The 25,158-nt window shown below is 43.6% G+C and overlaps 1 protein-coding gene across 3 annotated transcripts in view; it reads right to left on the reverse strand.

Annotated features, from left to right (window-relative positions):
* The window catches only part of cyth1a (cytohesin 1a), a 53,416-nt gene that overhangs the window by 22,521 nt on the left and 5,737 nt on the right, over positions 1–25,158 (reverse strand). The window contains exon 1 of one of the 3 annotated variants that reach the window (XM_034088901.2): positions 15,094–15,495. The exons of 1 other annotated variant lie outside the window; for it this stretch is intronic. In XM_034088901.2, the coding sequence (XP_033944792.1) occupies positions 15,094–15,175 (82 nt within the window). In that variant the 5' untranslated portion in view covers positions 15,176–15,495. Of the gene's footprint in view, positions 1–4,709; positions 4,931–15,093; positions 15,496–25,158 lie in introns of those variants that run through there. One more of the 3 variants, XM_034088902.2, reaches the window with a different exon arrangement.

The raw sequence follows: 25,158 nt of genomic DNA on the forward strand, positions 1-25,158 counted from the left end.
CAGGGAGCAGTATTTTTAGGAAGTCTATCTTTTTCTCCAGACACATCCGGTTACCACAGTGAGGTAGTTATGAGCTGTTGGTATGAGTCAGCACTTTTGAGCCAGGTCTTCTCTCCCGATGAGTCATGCCATCATCATGACCTCCAAACCCCAGTTTAACAATACAGTCTGTCCTGAAGATCACTTTTTATTTGTGTTAAAAAATCTAAATCTGTAAAGTAAAAAGTAACATAAACGATCAAATAAATGTAGTGAAATAAAAAACGATATTGGCTTGAAGTGAGGTAAAACAATAAAGTAGCATATCATTAAAATACTCAATACCTCAAAATTGTACTTCAGTACAATACTTGAGTAAATGTACTTTAGTAAATCCCACCACTGGCATTATCCCAACTGATTCATGCCCAAAGATTGCACAGCATTCCTCCTCGTCGTGTTGGTACAGCATGAGTGTTGACTTGCCCCCGGGAGCGTCTGCATCACAGAGCAGATGTGAGCGCTTCCCTCACGTCTGCATATCTTTATGAGTCAACCTGGAGCCCTCTGCTGAGCCGGCTGCCCTCTGCAGGCCCAGTGAGCCGGCTGCTCTCACTGCTGTCAGTATGGGACCCATGTGTTGCAGATTACAGCCGGCTCTGACACGGAGTGGTGATTTATATCCTGGATTACACGACTAAACAGATCATATTGAAATGCCAGATGGAAAACATGTTCACTTGATCATGCTATGACTATCAGTATCATTATTAAAAATCTGAATAAAATAAACCTGCAGATCAAGATTTGGATTGTTTATTTTTAGTCTTTTCATTTCTCTAATGTACAGTGCCTTGTCTTTTTATGTGGCTACAACACACAAATCTCCCAAATTGGGATCAATAAAGGACTTCTCATCTTAAGATCAGGCACTTTGTCTTTGAGTCACCTCGAAACTACAGAGTAAAGTAGATATTATGTAAGCAAGAAAATAAATAAACACCTATATTCACTACATTAGTTTTCTCATTACGGTTTTAAAACATGAGTTGTGATGAGCCTGTAGATTTACCCTGAGGTTGGGAGCCACTGCACTGCCCAGTTAAAACCACCCCTAGCCTTGTCTCTTCCAAAAAACAACCTGTAATTGTTGTGTTGTACATGAGTGGGGTCAGGTGTATGCCTCGCTATCGAGAAACGGGATTCAAATGAATGTTGATCCCCCAAAGGACCTTAATATCCCAGAAACAGCGCTCAGTCTGCTGGCTGTGTTAAAGCTTCAGTGAAGGAATGCAGGGAGCAGAGGATGTGGCTGGAGAACGTATAGCGAGGTCTGCCACCACACACAGCTTCAGTGTAAAGCATACAGACGAGTCCGCAGCATACACATCCTGCAGCTTCACGCACACAATCCATCACTATGAACACAAGAGATCGGCTTTCTTAAATAATCTCCATTCTGTTTTATTGGCATTTAGCAACATTAATTGTTTGGTTAGGCCAATGTGGACGCTTCTCAATGTTTTTCCTCAAAAGCGGAAGTGCTATTTCTACCCACAATGCATGCCTTTGTCCTCCAATGCTGCTGGCCTTGATTCTTATCGGGGCTGAACTACTATCAACATCCTCTCTTGCCAGTAAAATACACACATCCAGAAAACACATGATGGGAAAGCTGGAAGAGCCAGCCGTGTTTTCCTCCCTTCTTATTTCTGTCCCTGCGTGGCTTTTTCTGTCATGAGGCAGTGTAAATGTAAGCCCACACACAACCTGTAGGATTTCATTTCCTGCCGAGCATATTGACAACCTCTCTGCTTCCTGTTTGTTAGCTGTTCTCAACGTTCAGGGGAGGAGTGAAAGCTGAGGCTAAACCCACACATCCTGTGGAAAATGTAACAAAATAGCCATCCTGCAATACTTTAATTCACCCGCTCCATCACAACATGGTGGCATGAGAGTTCAAACAGTGCACAAATAACAACATGACCCCACCAAAGCAGCTATTCAACTCAGCATGCATTGTTTGGCTCTTTGTCTAAAGTTAACCACACAAAACATATAGTATATATCCTCAATCATCTGTAAATTAACAAAAGATGTGATAAGCTATTCTAAAAGAACATCAGGAAATGCTTGCAGTTTTTATTCTTTCCTGCAGCTCAGACAAAACATACACAAATATTGCTGAGCAGACTACGCCAGCACAACCAGACTGTGACCAGGCCCTGAATGCACCACAGCTGTGATTGGTAGTCAAATCAGCACAGTTTAAAATGCAGTGTCTATGGAGTTCCTGCCAAGCGCCATTTTACATTTCTATGCCCTGTCAACGGGACTGATCATAGAGGCCTGTATGTAGAAAATGAATGCAGGCATGTCTCTACCTGCTGCAAACCAACTTCATCAGCTCAGTAGAAAAGACAAAAAAATGTACTGCAGGCTAAAATGTGCGAGACAGGAGGAAAACGTTGAAGTGAAAACAGTTCTGGTGAAATGTGAGAAAAATGAGTATATTATTTATTATATAATAAATGAAGCCTGGATGCAGCGGGGCTGGCACACACTTCAGACAGCGTCCCCTCACACATTTAAAAGTTGAGGATTGTTTGATACATTTGTGGAACACAGAGGATATGGCTTCTCACAGACCGGTTTAAAGATACGTTTATGAAAACAAATACAGCCACCAAATAACTGTCAACCGTGTATACAGCCAATTTCAGAGAAACAAGTTTCCCACGCAGGTCCTCTCGTTATCCTGACAGGCAGCACCGTTTGAGAGAGCAGTAACTTCAGGGAATACATTGATTCAATGTTTAAGTCTATAATGTGGCAGAAAATAAAGAAACACACACAAGCTTCCAGATCCCAAAGGGACATGGTCAAATAGATTTCCTATTTACAACTTGCTTGATCTAGCCATCCTTTAGAATGTGTTCTTAATACATGTCTTAAACAACTAATACAAGTACAGAGAATAAGGCAATTCATTGTCTTTCTTTTAATCAATGAAGTTTAGAATAGGATAGTGCGTGGCTAAGATCTTTTTTTAATGTGATGTAAAAAATGACAACTTTGATTATTTCAAATTTCAGACTTTTAATTTTTTTTATTTGAGATGTTTTGCTTTTTGTCTGGTTTTTTAATTAAACAAGCTATGAAAGGCCATTACATATTTGTTCCCATGTTGAACTCTGTCATTAATTAATACATCTAATGAATTTTTAATGCATATAGAACAATAAAAAAGACTTATTGATCCCCATCCCACATATAACCAAACATTACTGCGGCAGGTTGCTGTGGTTTAAAAACTGAGCTATTATTTGTCTGCCTCTTTAATTGACTGGTGGCACTGCCCTAAATATTTCAGCAATGAAGCGTACTATGTTCTGCTGAGATACCAAGGACAACACCTCACTGCACCATAGTAAACAAGTTTGTCCAATTACATTATAGCTGTAATTGTGCACTGGCCTGAGAGGTAAGGAGGTCCACTCCAAGCTGGAAAGAAGGCTAAAATATGATTATGGGGAGAGGATGGCGATTATCAAACCACCGGGGCATTAGTGCCAGGCAGGGCATTGTTCTGGCGGGCCCCATTAGATCTCTCAGCTCCACTCATTAGGGAACCATTAGTGACAACTACTCCAACTTCCCAGACCACCCACCCCTAAGTGGCAGACACAAATGGACTCGAAGAGAATCGACTGTTCCCCTGTCTCATCCCTGAAAACAGAAGCAAAGAGTGTGGAAGTTCTGCCTCTCCGTCAGCAGAACAAAAGAGCAGCAGCATATTAACAGGATCAGTCGCTCAGATGTTCACTGTTCTCTAACACGATTAATACGGGCGGGGGTGCTAATTAATTCTGGCAGGCCAACCACAGAGATGAAGGCATCAGGCTCAGCAACAAAGGGTTTGTGTCTGACTTAAAAGGGCTGCTCACTCCTTTATTTCTATATAGTACTGGCATTATAACTATGCTTTTTATTACATAACATCTGTTGGAATGGGGATGTGAGGATAACATAACTATTTGAACTAGGATAATGTTAAAGATGAAATTAAATGTTTTGAATGTCAGTGATTTGCTGCCATAGGAAGGAGTTACTGTCTGTTCTCACACCTGTTGCTGCTTACAGACCAGCAGTCACTTAAAAATGTGTTGTGCATTAGGGGCCAAAAGATTACATGTGTTACTGAAGTGTTTATACAAAATAACACCCACAGTGCACATATTAAAAACTACAATATATATATTTCTTACTGTATCTTTAACAAACAGACTGTGACAATGTATTAATAGCAATTTGCAAACTTAAAATGGCAATGCTAACATACAGGAGCCTTTTTGTGTGTTTTATGATGTTTTCGTGAATTTGTTTTAATAGCATTTTGCATACAGACACTATACCTGACTGTGAATTATATAATATTATATAATTTGTGTTTTTATAGATGCTGCCCACGTTTAGAAACCCACAACATAATGCACATAGTTGACTGAGTCAATACAATAGTGTGGAGAATGGAGCAGTAAACACTGTCAACAAGGCCAAACGATCCAGCACCCACTTCACACATTTGGTTCGAGGTTTCCCTTAAACATTTCACCCGTAAACAAAGCTTAAACTTCCCATAAACATATCCTGTATCTAAACACATGATGTAAAGACATTTCAAAAGACATTCAGACGATACATATGTATTTCCTGGCTGCTTCACTCACCTACGCCGTCTTCCGATTTTAACACCATGCTGTCTCCGTGCAGGTCCGAGTTGAAAAAGTTACAAGTGGTTTCCGAGCGACACAACTTTGACCGGTTACCAGTATCGGTAAATATATTGACCTGTTTTATAAGTTTTTCTGCCGAGTTAACAAACACACTTGGGAATGGTTTCTTCGGTAAGTGAAGGGTGGCTCTGTCGACAGCTCAAGGGAGTGGTTAGAAGAGACGAAGGAGGACTTTAACCAGCCAATCTGTTCTGCGCGCGATTATCTGTCAAGGCACGCGGCTGGAAAAAAGGATGAGCTTCCGGTTGTGACTTTCACAATAAAATCCGCACTAACATTTACCAAACGGGTTTATCATGGCTGAAACAAGGATGGTTGAACAGAAGGGGGGATTTTAATTGCTACTGAATATTGTCAATTTGTATTTGATTGGGCCTACAAGATAAATAGCCATAACAAATTAGTATCAAAAGTAGGAAGCACAAATAGTCTAATTATTATAAATTCCCAAGTAGTAGCTAGCAGTTATATTAATAATTAAAGAAAATATATTTAGCGTAAGATATCTATTTAAGAAAAGCGTTGGAGATAGGACAATTTGAGTTGTATCTCTGTGAGTGGTATGAGTTTAACAACTTCACTGTGTGAAATGCAATATATTAATCAATTAAGGATCCAATTACAACCCTAACATTTCAATACGTTTAGAAAAATAGTATAGCACATTTCAGCAGATTTGGAAAATACAAAAATAAACCTACTGATTAACAAGTATAGTTCTTTACTTTAAGTCTATGATTAATTGAGTCTTTAATTTGTAGGAGCTGCTCCCTATCCGGTAACAGCTTCCCGTCACAGCTGATTTAACGTAGTCTGAAGGTGCAGCAAATGGGCCAGATGACGAGTCTGCTGTTGCCTTTCACACACACACACACACACACACACACACACACACACACACACACACACACACACACACACACACACACGCACACACTGCTGTTGGGACAGGGTTGAGTGGGGGCAGGGACTGGGAGAGAAAAGTGATTGACACACACAGGCACTGCAGTTCACTGGTGCTGATCTTACGATTGTGAATTCACCACATCCGCTGAGCAGACGTGTTTGCAGTCAGACTTGTATCTCTTCAGAAAATAGCAACAACACTGGTCTGTGGCGAACACATAGCCTCATACTTCCAAGCACTTTCAAACACCTGTTGGATTTTCAAGTGAAATCACAGTGGGCTATATTCCCATAAGTGGTTTAAATCGCTATTTATTCAGCAACTTAAATCGTTTGTTTGCTTTTGTTCTGGGTTTTTTGGGCTGCTACTGAAACTTTCCCTATGCTTTCTTAAAAAAGCTATGATTGGCCATTCATATTTAATTAATATAATCAAAACAAGCTACAATTTGAAATACTACAGCTCTTCTTTTCATTTTGGATGTTTCAGTATGTTTAGGTAAATAGTTGCTTGACATTAAGCATTCGTTATTGCACAACTCAAAATGGTGAATCACAGCGACAAGACTACAACCATGTAGCAAAGACACTGATGTGTTGCCAATGGTAAAACTGGTTCTACTTCTAACAAATCCTGGTGAGACTGTCAGGATTCACCTTGACAGGTTTGCGCATCTGCACAAAAACAGTCTCATATTTTTACTTTCATGTTCATCCTCAAGCAGGTCTCCCTTGAAAAAGAGATCAATGATCTCAATGGGATACACCTGGATAAAAAAAGATAAGAAATTAAATGAATCCTGCTCCATCAACACAGTAAACTAACCTTTACTGCTGACTGTGATAAGGTGCATCTGATGGTTGCTTTTGCAGGGAGATATTTCATGGATTATTTTTAAGGGAAAACTATTAGGACAGACAGGAAAGCTACATAGTTTCTTATTTTTATGTTCAAAGAGTCTAAATCAGCCTACTGTTTTTATAACACCTGCTGGACTGTGCTGCTGTCAGATAGGAGCAGGGCCGCCTTAATGCACGGGCTGACCTGGGCTGAAGCCCAGGGGCCTACGGAGATCAGGGGCCTATCATGAGCCAATAAAAAAGTTTAAAAAAAAGTTTTTTATTTCGGATGTTTTTAAAAAACATTTAAATAAACAAAGTCCTGGCTTTCAGAATATGAAACTTTTATTTCCAAAATCACACGATAAATAAATGTTTGAAGCTTGTAAAGGGAAGATGACAGCTCTCACTCGCCACTCACTCCCCCTCCCTCCGGCTGACATTATGAATGTAAGGCGTATAGTAATCATAGATAACACGGCAGGGTCCGTTACAGTTTGTTTTCATCTGGTTTCAAATAAACAAAGTCTTGGCTTTCAGAATATTAAAATTGTTTCGGCAAATTCAGATGATAAATACAACGTTGAAGCTTGTAACGGCATGATTACAAGCGGAGAACGGAGTAACTTGACGTCACAGCAGGCATAACAACAGCCTGTGTTTCTCGTGAGTGTTTTCCCCGGGAAACAAACACAATACACACAAACGCAAAAATACACAAACACACACACTCGCGAGCTTCCAAACAGTAATCCAAACGAAAATATCTTCCCTCCGTAGTATTTTGATCATTTGCTCCGCTAATCAATCAGATCGATGGATTCCAGAGATTTTTCTCAAACATGATGACTCCGAAACAGTCAGTGGGCACGACTTAACAGCCAATCAGAATGAGAATATGTTTCACATGTGACTTATTCAAATTGCGAGTGATTGAGTGACAGATGAAGGTTGTTTAGGAGAAAAAGTTTGAGAAGAAAAAGTTTGAGAGTGGCGCTCGGGAAAGGAAATTGTTGAGGGAAAAGGAGTTTCGAAACAAGCAGCTATTACAAAAAATGCCGAAGCTTACAGGTTATTTTAAACCTGTAGGCCAGGATGAGGAGGAAGGACAGATGAGTTCTGTACCGAGCAGTAGCGGTGCCGGCCGCGGGGCCTCTGAGCCAAGTAGGCCGTCTGGTTCTGATAGCGATGGAGTAGCGGGAGAGGAAAAACAGACAGGAGGGACATTATCTGTTGGAGGAGATGGAGAGGACGACGAGGACTTGCTACGTGGAGGGGAGCCAACGGCAACCGGACAAATACATGAGGGAGGCCCGATACGTCACTCATCTGGAGGAGAGGACCAGGCGCGCGTAGAGCAGAGTGGAGAAGTGCGATCACAGAGCCTGCCGAGGCTATAAATGACTTTCATTTGTTGTTTAAATAGGGGGCCTACAAAACCTATCAGCCCCAGGGCCTGATGGCAGGTTAAGGCGGGCCTGGATAGGAGAGGGCCTGTCGATGAACACAGGAGCGCCAAGAGGAATGCTGCGCTCACAGAGAGGAGATAACACCTCCTCCCTGTTTTTCTTTTAACTCTCCAATCCTGTTTCACTAGGAGAACAAAATGTGTCTAAATACCTGTCGGGGAAATATTTTCCCAGGCCCACACCTTTGACCCAGTTTGCCTGCAACCTTGGCTGCTGTGCTCTCAGTGTGTTGTCTCCCTGTTCCTGCCTGTTGGCGTCAGCTGATAGAGGTGTTATGGTGTTATCTTGTTATGCAAAATGTTGATTATTCTCTCAGAACTAGCTAAATATATGGGTCTGGGGTAGAGATCAACTCGTGGCACAGCACATGTCTTGTGAATTATCCGGCCCAAGCTCCAAATAATCCATCAGTGTTTGCCATCAAAGTTCCTGCTCTCCTCGTGTCTCTCTGAGTCCTGTCTCCTTTGCTTCAGGAGTTTCCATCACAATTCCTAAAGCATCAAATCCTACCCCACTCCTGAGAGGCCTTAGTCTGCATGGCTACTTCATTTGAGAGGCTTCAAGCTGTGGCCTATGAATGCTTCAGTTGTGCTGCCAAAACTCAACAACTGCCAATGTAGTTCGTGAAGTGAACCCTGTACGCACAAAGTTTCTATTCATTGTTAGAAAGTTCATCCATTCCCCAGAGCACTGCTGCTGTCCTGAAGAACCCAGTACCAGTGAAACCAGAGAGCCGTTTGACCTTCAAATAAAGAGATCCTCAGTTGATATCAACACGTTGTTGTCTGCAACTTCCTGACAGAACTGACCCTTGAATACATGTGAAGTTAAATATGCAAGCGTCAAAGCAGCGTCATACTAGATGCTGAAATGTAAAAGAGGGTTTTGTTTGTGTATGTTTGAGACATTTCCTGAAAGAACAATGTTTTTTATTTCACCACTCTTCTCTGTTGTTCACAAGGTTTTGTTAACAAGGACAATTTAGCTTGAAAAAAACAGGAATGCCTGACAATTGAAGGTAATACAATAAAATAACAACTTAGAGATACAAAAATATGCATCAACACTTTTTTGAAACAATTTGAACATACATTAATAGACTGAAAAATACTGGCAGGCGATACTATTTTGTTTCCATTATTTGTAATATTGGTCCTTAAGCACATCTGCTGCTCCGTCTGCAACATAGGAAAGGTAGAATCAGTTATTCGGACAGAGCTTCTTTTGACAACTTTCCAGCAGCTGAATCTGCATTAGCTGAAAGTAGCTCAATAACATCCCTGCACATTTTGAACACACAAAAGCCTTGTTATGAAATAGCTGATCTTGGCATACTTTGTTAAGCCCTTGGATTATAGTGTGGTTGCATGTGACAGAGCCGATTTTCAAGAGCAATCCTGGCTCTCGAGTTTAAAAATGTGAAAACTGGCTGACCAACTAATCAGCTGTATGGATATTGCACAAGCCATGTTGCCCCATATTGTTTCCCACAGAAAGTTTCCACAACTGGTTAGGCAGAAAAAACCCTGTCCTCAAATTCTGAAATGTGCTAGGATAGAGTCAACACTTTACTATACCAGCATTTTGGGAACTTGGGGGAAAATATTGTAAATACATTATGCAGAGGCCGAGATATCATGGTTTTTAGCACTTTATATGAGCCAACCTCCACTGGATCCTACTCTTCCCAAAATGCAACTTGATAGCCTCTATATTAGTTTTTAGTAAATGTCAATTTCTTTCAAACTCAAGACCCCCGTTTTTAAAGCCGGCTTTCTAAAATGTGTCCATACAGAGAACACATTTCAACTAAATTGATCTTGATGTATATACAACCAATGGGAGTCTTGCCTGAAGGGTTAGCTTCTGTTTCCGGCTCTGTGTGCCCGGGGCAATGTAGTGGTCTACTCTCCAATCATCATGGCTATAACTGTAACTGTACCACAGGGTTGTTCCTGAAACCACAAGGCTCTATTATTAGCCATATCACCATAACAACACAACTTAAGCTACAATAGCAAATATTGGTGTTTAAATAACCTGAATTAGGTTGGAAAAGTGAGAAAATTATTTTTTACAATCAGAAGAGATGCCAAGAATGACCTCTGCTGATCATCTGAAGTAATTACAGCTCACACTGGACACATATCACTAAAACTATACCTAAATTGTGAAATATAAGGGCAATTATTTGGGAAGGCCTACACACATGCAAAATGTATTAATATATAGTGTACTTATGTATTATACTTACAAACAAAATTAGTTTCCAGAGTGTAGTTTGCCTAACCTTGAAAGAAGGAAACACCAGACATGAACAATTCCTCTGTTACTACGATTTCTACATGCATGGCAGGCATTCTTTGGCATTAGCTGCATCTGGAGTTTTGATGCGCCATGCAACATGACTCATTCCACAAGCTGATCCTGAAACCACTTTCATTTTACAGGTGCAGTCAGAGGTAAATCCATCCTGTAATTTTCCGAGGGAGGGAGTGGGCAGACCTGAGCCAATAATTACTGACTTGAGTCATAATAAGGAAATAGCTCACTTTTCTGATGTGGTACTGAGAGAAAGATAAATCTGTGGGCAGCCATCACTTTGTATTACATGCATAAAGCTCTATTATACAACATGATCTTAACGTTTAAACATACATATATTTACATTTCTTCCGTTACGAAACAAACTTACAAAGCATAAGATGGAAACATTTAAGATTAACTTCGACCTCCGGGGGGTCTTACTATGGAGGAGTGGATTGAAGAGTGCCTATCTCCAGGGGAAAAAAGCACCTAAACGACGACATGCAGAGCTACGTGAAGAGCAGGTAGACCAACTGGAGAAGTACCACCATTCAAAAGCTTTCTGATGCGGGTCTTGAAACAAAGCAGAGAAATTATGACCGTTAGTGGCCACAGGTGCGAAAGCTCTCTCCAGACCTACTGGAAGCCAAATCTCGGGGACCGGAGAAAGTGGAGCAATATTCTCACCACGCCAAGCAACAGCCTAGAACAACCTCAACCTATACAAGTAACCACGTAAGCATGCAACTGATGCTGGACAGTTTTTCAGTGGGTGCACAATAAACGGCAACATACAAATTAATGTAAATAAATAGCCAAATAATGGATCAACGCTCTCTGTCTAATATATTCGCTAGCTGTTAGTGTTGTTGCATAGCAACCACCTCACACTATGTTTCGTGCAGAAGGCAACGGAGGGACTATTTTATTTTGAACATCATTATTTACGAATAAAAATTATTTAAATTAGAGTGTGTATTTTTCTTTCATATTGCCACACTTGGTAACCGTTTTATAAAAGCAATAGCTCACTTCATAATTCACTTAATTATACAACATGATCTATAACGTTTCCTTAACAGCAAGATTGTATACTTTCTAAGGTGTTTCCTTTGATGCAGCCTACAGTATAACTCACGTACTCTTACATTAGATATACATATATAAATACTGCTGTCGGAAGATGGGACTTCATTTTAGAAAGATAGTGTGAAATTCAGAGAGCTCTTGCTGAAGTTGGACAGCCTGTCGAGAAGTCACTCTTCCTCGGGCTAGACACAAAGCATTCTGCACTGCATACATTTCTGCAGTTGACATCACCCCAACAAGCCTTGGTAGACTGCAGGCTGACAAAGCATTTGTTCATCTGTGATACATTATGCATACATGTCAGGGAATGACACAATAAAACCCCTTCTGTTCGTAGATGGATTGTGTCCACAGGCATGAAAGTTTGATGAGTTAGAGGACAGCGTCGATATACGTACATCAGCAGTGCAACAATAAATCAAATCAAATCAAGTTTTATTTATATAGCACATTTATAAACGATTTGTGGTTGAGCCAAAGTGCTGTAGGCTACATTAATAATAATAAATAAAAAATAGCCTACAGTAGAGACACTTTACAGCAAATACAACAGCACAGATTGTTCAGAATATCAGTATGAGAAAAACGACACCCTCTATCCTTAGACCCTACTGTATCTCTTAGAATAAGAGATGATCTTGATGTATATACAACCAATATACATCAAGATCTCTTAGAATAAGATATACAGTATGCCATACATGTCAGAGAAAAAGTATAAAACACAATAAAAACATTATTTTCTATCACAAACGCCTCTTAATTTCACTGCGTTTCCTCAAGATAAAAACCAAGAACTCAGAGAAAACAATTCCTCCCAAGCAATCAGAGGGACTTTAGTTGGCTTACTGAGCTGTATGGATTTCATTGGCCTTTGTTTTGATTCCCACACACGCTTCTCTGAAGCTCTGGCAGGGACTGTTCTGTTCAGAATCCAAAACATATCAAATTGTGTGTTACCAGTAGAAAAAATGATCTTTTAAGACATCATTATAATTAGGGCTGAACGATTAATCGATTTTAAATCGAAATCGCGATTTGAAATTATGCGATTATTAAATCCTGCGATTTAAAAAAAAAATGGTGTGTCAGTCATCCACACCAATCAGAAGTGCTGTGCTCCACATGTACCACTCCATTGTTAATCAATCTGAAGTAGCCCATGATAGAAGGTGATAGACAGATTGATCCAATCACCTGCCAAGTGCTTTTGAAAGTGCCTGCCCTTTCCAAATGGCTTCCAATGGAGCTTTCCTAGATGGTTTCTGAGTCAGGTTAGTACTGCTCCATCACGTATTTCTATTACAGGGTGAATCTTAAACTGAAGCTTGACTTTAAAGCAACCCAACGGAAGTTTCATGTAAGTTTAGTTTTTTCACTCGTAGCTCAGGCTGCGGGGGTGCTAGAGACGGGAGCACGTTGATACGACCTTCCTAGCCGAAGTTCTGGCCGCATTTTACAATAAACTTCCGTTGGGTCGCTTAAAAACAAATATCGCAATTCGAATCGCAATCGCAATATTTGTCAGAAAAATCGCAATTAGATTTTTTCCCAAAATCGTGCAGCCCTAATTATAATCGTCTTTCATGTAAATATTCATTGTTCATTACTTTTTCACCATACAAAGTTTGGTGGAGATTCCAAAACGACTATCACCCAATAACCAAAACAAATGTAATATCAAGCTTAAAAAAGGAGGCCCACGATCTCGAGGATCCCACACAGAGGTTGGTTGCTATCTAAGCATCACCCTCCTCCTTAACAACAAGCTGATTTGGCAAATATTCTGAACACTCTTTCACTGACGGGCTTGTTGGTGCTCCCAAATAAATCACTTTTTCCTGAACTGCCGCTGGAGCCCACATGGTCTAATTTCCATAAATGAAAATCATGGCAAACCCCAGGCATAAGAGAGCAAATAGCGCTGATATTAAGCATCTAAATTACTATCACGTTTTCTTTGGGCGATGCTCTGTCTGCTATCAGTCCCAGTCTGTGCCCTGGGAAGATTCATTGGGCATGTTGAGTCACACTCAGAGACTGTGAAAGTTAGACTCACAGTAACATTTACAGTCTGAAAGGGCAGTGACATAACACTGTAGGCCTAATTAGTTAAGAGGCAAAGGGAGAGTGACTAAGAAAACTGAAATAATCAATGTAAATTACCCTGGGAAACATAAAGACTTTGGGAAATAAGCCGTCACGTCACTTAGTGAAACAGCCAGGTGACTTTTATTAACCTATCACTTATACATAACTTTTTTCATGTCAAACAGCATTTGGCTCAATTTCAGGAGTGATTTAGTAGTGATGCTGATACATGATACAATGAGAACTCACGACCATTTGATGAGTCACAAATGAATCACTAGCATGATTCATGATTAAAAACAGAAACACCAACCCATACAGAATACTGCGCAAACCCTTCCCACCACAAGGAGTCCAAAATGCAACGGCTGCCATTTCAACATGTAGTTTTCATAACGGTTTATGCAAAAAAATGACACTTGCAGATGGTGACAGCTGGGAAAATGCCTTTGGGAATATAATAAGTTTAGACTGGAGGCTAAATATTCAAATGACAACCCGTTGACATATCAAACCAGAACTTTTCTTCCATCCAAGTAATTATTCTTAGCGAGACAACAATCGGATAATCTCTGTTGTCACCATGTTCTTGATACCAGAACATTCTAGATTACGTAGCGTTTGAAATACCAAATCGGAAAAAGAAGTCCCCTCTAATGTTTGACCATGGTGCTGATTCAGGTGTTTTTAAAATCACTGAGACAGCACTGTTTCCCCTTTGCTACGCATTCAGTCAGCTGATTCACCACAACCCAGCGAAGCCGCTTTAGTCATGTCAACACTCTCTGCCAACATAGTTTTAAGCACTCCCAATAGAAACCTGTACACAACCCTGCAGTGAAGGGTAATGCAGTTGCATCACCTAACAACCAACAATTCTAAACAAACAGTAACACAAACTAGCTCCATTACAGTTCAGATTCTGGTATGACTACAGTGAAGGGAAGGGATACGTCTTAGAAACAGATGGGGAGTATGAAAAAGCTCCTAAAGAGGTCAACGTCTTAGCCAGCTCTACTTCTCCTCCATCTGTTATTATGAGAGTTGTTTATGCAGGTTAGGAGGCAATCTCTGTAGACACAACAACATGCTGTCCCTGTTATCGAAGAAGACAGCAACAGGGAGACCTTTTTTAATGCTCGGGAAAAAGCAGAAATATGTGGCTGTTTTTACCTGAGGTTATAGTGTTGCCATACGATGTGTGAAAGAGGTTGTGAGAAGTAATCTTGAGCAGTTAAATGGGTTTTGGCTGGGGATAGTGTGTGAGACCTGCTGGAGATTAGATCTACTCAGTAAGTAATAACATTAGCCCGCTCCCTCTCAGCACGTGTGTGTGCACAGAGCTTTAAGTTAATGAGAGAACCTCCTTAGCCACGGGAATCTACCTCTATTTCTGTCCCGCTGTTATCATCCCGTGTGTTTGTGAATGTGGTCAAACAAGCACTACAAGGACACAAACACTGCCAATCAACATGTTTTTATCGCCAGTATGAGATGTATTTTAATTGATGTTGATTTATCTATTTTAAGCCATGTTACAGGAAAAAATGCAACAACAAGCGACCTACAAACAATTGTACAACAACAACATAAGGCCCACAGTTATGTGAGTTTACCTGGAGCTTGCTGAAGCGGCTTCACGGCTGGACACAAGAACGTCTGAAGGCTGGACACGCAGAGTTCACTCACTGACCCCATAGCTTCAGTGTGATGTGTGTGTCTGTGAGGGATCTGTTGGTGGCTGTGTGAGTGCTTCCTCCTGACGATTCAGATTGAGATGGAAAAAGGGGAAGTAGCTGAGGCCTGGAGGTCCCCGCTTAGGCTGCTGGGAGTCACTCAGTCCAAGGAGAGACTCCAACTGTTAGGAACTCCATTCGGTCACTTATTCCCCCCCCCAGCTGCTGGATGAATCCTGCGCTCCCCGGGCCAGTCTCTCACACTCACCTACTTTCTCTTCCCTCTCGATTAGAGCGAATGTGCAACTTGCCAGGACGCTGAAATCACTTCTGCTTTCGCCCAGTTCCCCTTTTTTGCTGGTGTCTCAGCCTCTCTCTATCCTCCTCTGCTCTGTCTCTCTCTTCCTCTGTCTCTCTCTTCCTCTCTCTCTCTCTTCCTCTCTCTCTCTCTCTTTCTCTCCCACTTGCACTCTCTTGATACTTTCCATACTAATTCAAGCAGATATTCTTAGACATAACAGAATGCACACACAAATGGAAAAGTCAGCTTGTACTTTAAAGCGTATGTTAATGTACCTTCAGGGCAGATCTCTATTTTCTGTTACTTTGTTTTTGCTGCAAGCTAGTTTGCCTGATAAAATGTAGAAACCACGGGGAATTCATTTAAGAAACAGTTCATTAAATTGTTTTACTGTGCATCAGGCTCATGGAGAAATATCCGCAGCACATTTATTTGTTTTGTGCACTGCAGTGTTTGAGTTCCATCTCCACTGTAGCTTTTTAGCTTCTAGTCACTCATCATTGTTTTGGCTTCAAAAGCCTTGTATATAAATTCAAGATATCATTGTTGCTTGGCAACGGGGTGAAATAAATAATTTGTTCCTGGGCAAAACACTGGGAGCCATTTGTTTTGATCAGATAATATCTTCACAGCTATTGAGGTTATTCACCACAACACAGTCACATTTTCATGGTCTTGAAATAACATGACACACACACACACACACACACACACACACACACACACACACACACACACACACACACACACACACACACACACACACACACACACAATAAACCGGTCTGGTTCTGCTACAGATGTGCTCCTAATCATCGCAAATCGATTTCCAAAATGTTTTACCAACTCCTGAACTCCTGCCACTCTGAATTAGCCTACCTGCCAATTTCACACAGTCTCTAACTCCTTAAAGGTCCCATGTCATGGCCATTTCTACTGATCATATTTCCATTGTTGAGGTATACTAGAATAGATTTAAATTGTGCAATTTTCCAAACTCACATTGGTTTCTCATACAGCATCTCTGTATAGTATGTGTATTCACCAGGTATTCACTCTCTGTCCTAAACGGCTTGTTGGAGCTCCTGCCCCCCCCTCCCTGTGAGCCCAGTGTGCTCTGATTGGTCGGGACGTTGTGAGGCTCGTTGCTGTGAGCTGCTGCAAGGAGCGGACAGGTTTCCAGGTCGGCGATACAGAGAGAACAAGCTAAACTCATTCTGAGCACACACAAACACTCACAGCCGAAGTAAAAACAATAAGTGTGGCTTGGTATTGAGTAAGAAAAAGGTTTATAACGCAGTGAGAATGGGTCTGAGAGAGCATTTCTCCGCGATCCCAACTCGTCTATTAACAGCGCTTACCAGCCAAGGGATCCTGGTGTGTGAGGTGCTCCGCGGATTGGTCCATTTGGGCCAATCCGGTCATTTGTTGTTGATTTGGGTGTTCACACGTCATAGAACCCAGGAAGCAAACAATGGAAAATGAGAAATCTCCAACGAGGCGTTCTGGGGCAGCATATAGACAGGTATTTTCTGTGTTAGAGTTTTACTCGCTACAGGGTGTACTTTGAGGGTTTTTGACTCTGCAGACCGTTTACATGCATAAAACCCTTCATAACACAGGGGACGGGTAATCACCGGAAAAGCATGACATGGGCCCTTTAATAACAGCTCTCTCATTTAGTGTCAGTCACTATTAATGATCAATTTGGCCCTTCATTAATGGCAAGCATGTCAGCAACTCAGGCTAGGTGGCATTACAGAACCCATCTAGCTATAACTGACATATACTGCATTTCTTCACCTAGCCAGGCTCTGACATGACCTCTGATCCAACAATCATTGCTCAGTTCATTGCCAGAGGGCCGAGTGCCCTGGAGTGACCCCTGCCTGAACTGCATAGTCAGTCCTGACCATTGTTTAGTGTTGCAGCTGCACATCGCCTTGTCACGGGAGGAATAGCGACACTGTACACGTTGAAGTCAGCACAAATGTCGTCTTCTCTTTTTTAATATGCATATTCCTCCCCTACCGCTTTGCTCCACATTACCTCTCTGAATAAGAGTGTGTTGTCAGCAGCAACTCAGTCAGTACCTGCCGTGAGTTTAAATAAGTAAACAGGTAGATAGATAGATAGATAGATAGATAGATAGATAGATAGATAGATAGATAGATAGATAGATAGATGGATAGATGGATAGATAGATAGATAGATAGATAGATAGATAGATAGATAGATAGATAGATAGATAGATAGATAGATAGATAGATAGATAGATAGATAGATAGATAGATAGATAGATAGATAGATAGATAGATAGATAGATAGATAGATAGATGGATACCTTCTGGCAAGGTCAAAAAATATATCAGTTCCTTATCAGTTCATTGCTGTAAATGCAATAACATCAGTGTGTTAGACTAAACTGCCAAGTGGCCAGGCCTGAGTCCCCACAGCCAACTGTAAGTACCCTAATGAAAGCGATAAACGCAAATGAGCCATAGCAATAACAGTAAACTTTGATTCAGTATGTCTATTGCCTCATATCTTGCAGGTTATTATAGTGCAACACAGCGTTGGAGACTTAGAGCACCGATTGCAGTCACAACAGGCTCGACTTAAAGGTTCCCTGAAGAGTTCTCATTCATAACACTCCGTTCGATGTCTCACTATGGGATGCGCCTCATCGCGGAGCAAACAGAAGCATCAATCTCATTACGCCAATCCTGATTGGCGTAATGAGATTGACGTCAGCGTCAGGGGAAATCACCCCCTATAAGTAGCTTGCGCCACAACGCATGCGTCATTCAAACACCTCTTCTCGCTTCAGAGCACATCTCACAGTAGCCGGGCAAGCTTCACAGTCCACAGACTGAACCCAAAATACCATTTCGGTCGACGGGCGCTAGCCGGCTATTCCTTCTTCTTCGCAGGAAGACGGTAGTACTAACGCTGTTAGTACTTAAAAATCGACCTCGCCCTTCTCTACGAGAAAGTAAGGTAATGTAGGTCCGATTTTTTTTCAAGCTAGCAGCACACCTGTTGCTAGCTCGCTCCCTCTCTACCGACACCACGGTAGCGAGGAAGTTTTTCTTTTCTCTTCCCCACGGAGGGGAAAAGGATTAAAAGAGGAGCATACTGCCACACCAGTCAGTATTCTCCGGGAATAAAAGACCCACACCGTCCTTTTTCTCCGGATTAAGGACAAGGTGGTAATACCTTTTTTCCCGTCCCACCTGTCGAGAGCGGGCCCTCCCCGCGGGAGAGAAAAAAAAAAGGAATTCCGTTGTTTTCTTTACTGGAACATGTTTAACAGTACAGACAACAAACAAGCATGTCATCACGACGTGGCCTTGAAGTGAAGTTGGTAATGGCCGGCTGTGCTGCGTCTTTCTCTGTAACCTCTTTGGCGTGCTTCGCACTCAAATGCGAACGCATTGTTGAGGTTGAGCTGTGATAGACCAACGTCTTTTCGCAGAGCTTGCATTTAACTTCCTTTGGACTTGTAAGTTCGAAGTAGTTCCACGAGGAGGAACTCTTTTTACCTGCCGCTTTGTTCATCTTTAGTCGCACGTGTGAGCAGTGGCGTTTCTATGGTGGGGCACAAAAAACTCAGATGTCTATATATAAGCTTCTGCAGAGAGGTTCATGGCTGGTGAGGCACTGGCACTGACTCTTCAGGTTTACAAATATATTAAATCAAAATATAATATTATTTTCAAAAGCTTTTTTTGTCTGATGCTTCAATTACTTTTAAACAGACAGTTCAACAGAAGGATACCCAAAAAAATGTAATTGTATCATTTAAATATTGAATTGTTCTCTCTTAGTAAGATCCCATTTTCAATAAAATTGCAGTCTTACCTTGACTTGAAGATTAAGTCCATTTGCCTATCCCTCTGGACAAAAATCTCTATTACTTTTTTGTAAAAGTCCTCCTTATCTTCTTGTAGTTTAAAAAGTCTATCATAAATCTAATCTAATCAATAGATTTTTGATTCGAAAATGATAAAAGTAGGGTAGATATGTGGATATTATCCGGCTGAACAAAACGTACATTTATCTAACAGCTACGTTTCCCACAGATCTTATTTTGAGCTATTTTCTAAAATCCTATGGAGAAATCTCGTTGCTTTTTTGTGGAGGGAAGCCATGCGCAGCTTACTTCCTGGTTTTAGGACGCCTCACTGCAGCTCTCTCTCCTCCTCTTCACACACCACACTTTTCGCGGCACACGTACTTACAGCCAATCAGCTCTGAATTATGTGAGATGACGTATGGTGGGGATGGCAGCACTTTGCCCCTATGGTCATTATTTTTTGCCACACACATTAAATAGGAAAATACTCTGAGCATGCGCAGTGTAGTTTTTGCAGTCACCGTTCACGACAGTCAGAGGGAGGGGCAGGATCAGGTTTTGTCCCACATGGCTCTAAACAGCTCAATAGGCACACACTGTAGACACTAATTAGAAGAACACATACTAAAACAGCAATGTACAGACGAATCAGATGATTAAACATGATCTTAAAATATATTTTATATATTTTTTAATTTATTTTTTGCATTTTGTTGTAATCATTATTTTAATACTTTCTGCTGACACTAGGTGGGGCTGTGCCCCACCTGCCCCTAATGACCAGTCGCCACTGCGTGTGAGGGAGAGGCGGGTTGGGGGCGGGGTCGGTGTGTAGCGTGCTGCAGCAGCAGTCTGCTCTGCACGCAGGCTTCCAAGTTTACAGTAAAACAAACTGGTGGTGTGACCAATGACCATTTACAATTATTAATACTATTACTATTATTAGCATATATATATTTATATATATTTTGGTTGAAACTAAGCCAGAAAAAAAAAAAAAAAAAAACATTAAAAAAAAAAAATATAAATAAAATCGATTTTTAAAAATAATATTCGATTATGAAGACTGTAGCGAATATTCGAATAATCGAATAATCGCTGGCATCCCTACTCTCCACGCCACGAGGCGACAAAGATGGACGCCCCTCTCCCTCACACCAGAGGAGTCAGGGACTCGGTGGCTCGACTCTGCGACTGCGGGTTGAAGATCTCGGGCTGGAACACGCCCGAGGCGCTATCGACCCCTGCTCATGCGGACATTGTGTCCGCTTCACAGTCAAGAGCCTCCGCCGACGGTTAGCGAGACAAGCTAGCCTGTCGGAACAGGACCCCCCCATGTCCATGGACTCGCCGGCCGGCAGTCAAGACACGGGGGCGTCCGCCACAGAGAGCGAACCCCTCTCCGTGTCGGTCTGGGGCTCATTATCAGCGATGGCCTCAGAACCGGAATCCCGCGCCCTGGCAGGCCGGGACCCGGTGACGACAAGACACGCAGGAACGGATTCCCGCGCTTTACCAAGCTGGGGCTCCCGGTTAGACCTCACCATGGTCTCACCCGCGGAGGATGTCCTCGAGTTGGATTATGAGGAGGACGATGAGGAGGACACCCTGGCGTTCCTCCTGTCCGAGTCAGATGAACAAGAAGAGGACACCTTCATGTCATCGGCCCAGGCTGCAAAGCCTGGAGCGAGGGCTGCTCTCCCGGGCGACAGCACACCAGCTTTTTCCGGTCTGAGCATGGACCTGCAGGCCGTGTGCAAACGGGCTGCGGTCAGACTCAATGTTCCGTGTCCTGAAATGGCCAAGGAGACCTCCAGGTCCTGTTACGAGGGGAAGCATCTTCCCCAAACAGCGGGCAAAGGGAGGCAACTCCTCCCGGTTTTTCCAGAAATGTTGGATGAAGTGTCGGTCTCGTGGAGTGACCGGCCCTTCAGCAACAAGGTCCCAATCCAGGGTGCCTCCTCCCTGGACTGCGATGGAATGGAGAGGCTCAGCCTGCTCCGCATTCCGCCCATGGAACCGCTAGTGGCGGCCCACCTTCTACCAAAGGTGGGCCCCTCACCGAGCAGGAACCCCACGCTGCCAGCAAAGGCGGACCGCTTTCAGTCCACAATGACTGAAAAGTCCTATAAAGCTGCAGCGCTGTCCGCCAGGGCCCTGAACGTGTCCTCGCTGCTAACCGCCTACTAAGCGGAGCTCTGCGAGGACCTGTCGGGTAGCCTGGGAGCAGCCACTCTGGAATTTTGGAATTTTCGGCTCCGCTCTCGCCTCCATGCAAAGGAGGTGTGAGACGAAGAAGAAGGAGGACGAGGCACTCCACCTCTGCCTCCCTCGAAGGGTCCAGCCGCTGCCTTCGCAGCAGCAGTCCTTCACCCAAGCGAACTCTGCCCGGTTTAAAGCACCGGACAAGCAGAGGTCGCAGCCCACCCCGAGTCCCCAGGCCAGGCTGGAGACAAGGGCAAGTTGGCCGAGACAATCTCCGGTTCCGGCTGCAGCTCAGGCTCAGCCAACCCAGAATTTTGTCCAGCAGTCGAGGAAGAAGAAGCGAGCGGCGTGATAGCCCCTCCTTCTCCCCTCCGTGAATGTGTTCCCGCCGCCTCGAGAGATGCCTGAACACCATCCTCAAGTTGATTGATTCCTCTGTCATAAAACATTTGCCGCTGACGCATCCAGGCTTCAGGCCGAGGGCGCAGCTCAAAAAAATGAAAAGAAAATCAATAAAACCAATAAACAGCCCGCCAATTCTTCCCCTTTTGAGAGCAGCTACGGCATCTCTAAAAAGGCGGATTATTGACGGGTCTGTGAAGGCTCCACCGTCACACGCATGCGCAGTGCCGGCTGGAGCTGTAAGGGCACCACCGTTACGCGCATGCGCAGTGCCGGTGGTGCCGTAAGCGTGGCATCTCAGCTGGCTCTAAGGAGCATACAGCAGGAGATACTCACGACATCTGCCTGGGCTTCTCAAAACAGTTACACTTTTTCTGTTTTCTCAAGCCCAGAGAGAGTCAACCAACATTCTGGAGAGAGAGGTTCTCTCTCTCCTAGAAAGAAGGGTTTTATCTATAATGCCCGCCGAGCAGAGTCAGATTACGCAGACAAATGTCCTCGTAAAGCACCCGCTCAACATGGGTCTCATAATAAAACTATACCCCGCGCGCCACGAAGTGCGGAGAGTATTGGTTATTATGTAATGCGTAGTGGCACTACACCCGACTTTTCTAGTGCGGGACGCGCCTACGGGTGCTGTCCTTTCACGGAAGGTGGTCACCACGGACGCATGTCAGACAGGCTGATAGGGTATTTACGAAGGTCGCCCAGTGAGAGGTCTCTAGAGCAGAGACCTCCAGCGGGCGCACGTAAATTACCCGGAGCTCTTAGCGGTGTTCCCCACCCTAAAATGCTTCCTGCCTTCTCTCAGAGGACACCATGCCCTCGTGAGGACAGTCACACACACTGGCACACAAACTGATCCTTTGGAGCGGCAGACGTCTCCTCTCTCTGAGAGCGACACAGGTACCGGGAGTGATGCACCTCGGGACAGAACTACTGTCCAGGGGTGCACCACTCTATGCAGACTGGACTCCACATCCAAGGATCGTGAGTCCGCTGTGGGTGCGTTACGGCGGAGCCGCGTTAAATCTGTTCGCATAAAGAAAAAATGCTCAATGACAGCTGTTCTCTTTAATGCACGATTTAAACGCACTGTTAGGCGGGGGCGCACTCGTACACGATTGACCTCCGGGTCCTCTGTACGCGTTCCCACCCCTGGCTCTGTTACCCCCAACTCTGGCCAGAGTGAAGGAGCAACGCCACACACTTACTCTGATGTTTCCGCCCTAGCCCGCAATATACGGGCTGGCGGAGATGTATCAGCTGTTGTGCGGGCAGCCATGGCAGCCCCCACCACGCAGGGACAGATTGTCTCAGGCGGGGAGGGCGATCCTTCACCCACGCCCAGAGCGCGGGGCACTATGGGCCTGACCCGTGAGTGGTACAATCTGAATACAGTGGGACTCCCTCAGAAGGTGATAAACACTATTCAGAGTGCGAGAGCTTCCTCCACCAGGTCTCTTTACGACTGTAAGTGGAGGGTGTTTGAGGAGTGGTGCCTTCAAGAAGGACACATCTCTTTTCCATGTCCTGTCGGGGTGATTTTATCATCTCTACAGGACTTGATCGATAAACACAGAGCTTTCTCCACGATCAAGGTGTACCTGGCTGCTATTGCTGCATGCCATGTGGGCTTTGAGGGTAAGACGGCTAGCCAACATCCTTTGGTTTGCCGTTTTATGAAGGGAGCTCGCAGGCTCCTCCCTGTCTCCAGGTCGCTGGTGCCCTTATGGGACCTGGCAGTGGTTTTAAATGGGCTCAGAATGACCCCATTTGAACCCCTGGAAGGAGCTGACATGAAACATCTGTCACTCAAGACAGTGCTGTTACTGGCCCTGGCATCCGCCAAGCGGGTCAGCGATATTCATGCACTGTCTGTACATCCCTCATGCACTCAGTTCGCCCCAGGGCAAACGAGAGTGTTGTTGAAGCCCAACCCTGCCTTTACACCAAAGGTGGTTGCTTCATGTACCCCAATTGACATTGAGGCATTTCCTCCGCCACTGGTTTCCTCCGGGGAGCAGCAGCAGGATCTGTTGTGTCCAGTCCGGGCTTTACACACATATATGGACAGATCAAAGGAGCTTCGTCTTAATGACCAACTCTTCGTGTCCTGGGCTAACCCTCACAAGGGCAAGCCTGTTACTAAGCAATGGCTCTCCCACTGGATTGTGGAGGCAATTGCTTTGGCCTATACGAGTCAGAATTTGCAAGCACCTTCGGGTCTGCATGCTCACTCGACTCGGGGCCTGGCTACATCCTGGGCTTTGTTCAAGGGTGTTTCCATCCAAGACATCTGTGCAGCGGCGTGCTGGTCCTCGCCGCTCACATTTGTCCGCTTTTACAGGCTAGACGTCTCCGCTCCAAGCATGGCCCGAGCAGTGCTGGGCACCTTGTTGAGTCGGGACTCTACCTGTTAAGTTCTGGTTGATCGGTGATTTTCGAGATAAGCTCGTCGGGCAATACGGGAGCTACAGTATCCCATAGTGAGACATCGAACGGAGTGTTATGAATGAGAACTATAGGTTACTTACGTAACCCCAGTACTCAGAGTAACATGAAGTGAGATGTCTCACCAGACGGCCCTCCTTGCTATGGTGAAGCGAGAAGAGGTGCTTATTTTGAATGACGCATGCGTTGTGGCGCAAGCTACTTATAGGGGGTGATTTCCTCTGACGCTGACGTCAAGATCACCAGCCAATCAGGATTGGCGTAATGAGATTGATGCTTCTGTTTGCTCCGCGATGAGGCGCATCCCATAGTGAGACATCTCACTTCATGTTACTCTGAGGACTGGGGTTACGTAAGTAACCTATAGTTTTTAATTAAGCCCTGTTAAACTGTTTCTAGGATGTTGTCCCCTTTTGGTTTATCCCATGTAACATTACAACTTAAAGGTCCCATGTCATTGCTATTTCTACGGATCATAATTCCATTGTTGAGGTCTACTAGAATAGATTTACATTGTTCAATGTTCCAAAATCAAATTGGTTTTCTCATACAGCATCTCTGTATAGTATGTGTATTCACTCACTGTCCTAAACGCCTTGTTGGAGCTCCTGCCCCCCCCCCCCTCCCTATGAGTCCACTGTGCTCTGATGTGTGTTTATGTGTTACAATGGCGTTTGTTAACAGCCATAAAATGACACCAGTAATGACGGCAGATCTCCCTTGTAAAAGAGATCATTGACCTCAATGGGATTACAAACAAACAGATGAGAATGCTGCGTGGGGT

This window comes from Pseudochaenichthys georgianus, chromosome 8 (genome assembly GCF_902827115.2).
Source record: "Pseudochaenichthys georgianus chromosome 8, fPseGeo1.2, whole genome shotgun sequence".
Taxonomy (NCBI): domain Eukaryota; kingdom Metazoa; phylum Chordata; class Actinopteri; order Perciformes; family Channichthyidae; genus Pseudochaenichthys; species Pseudochaenichthys georgianus.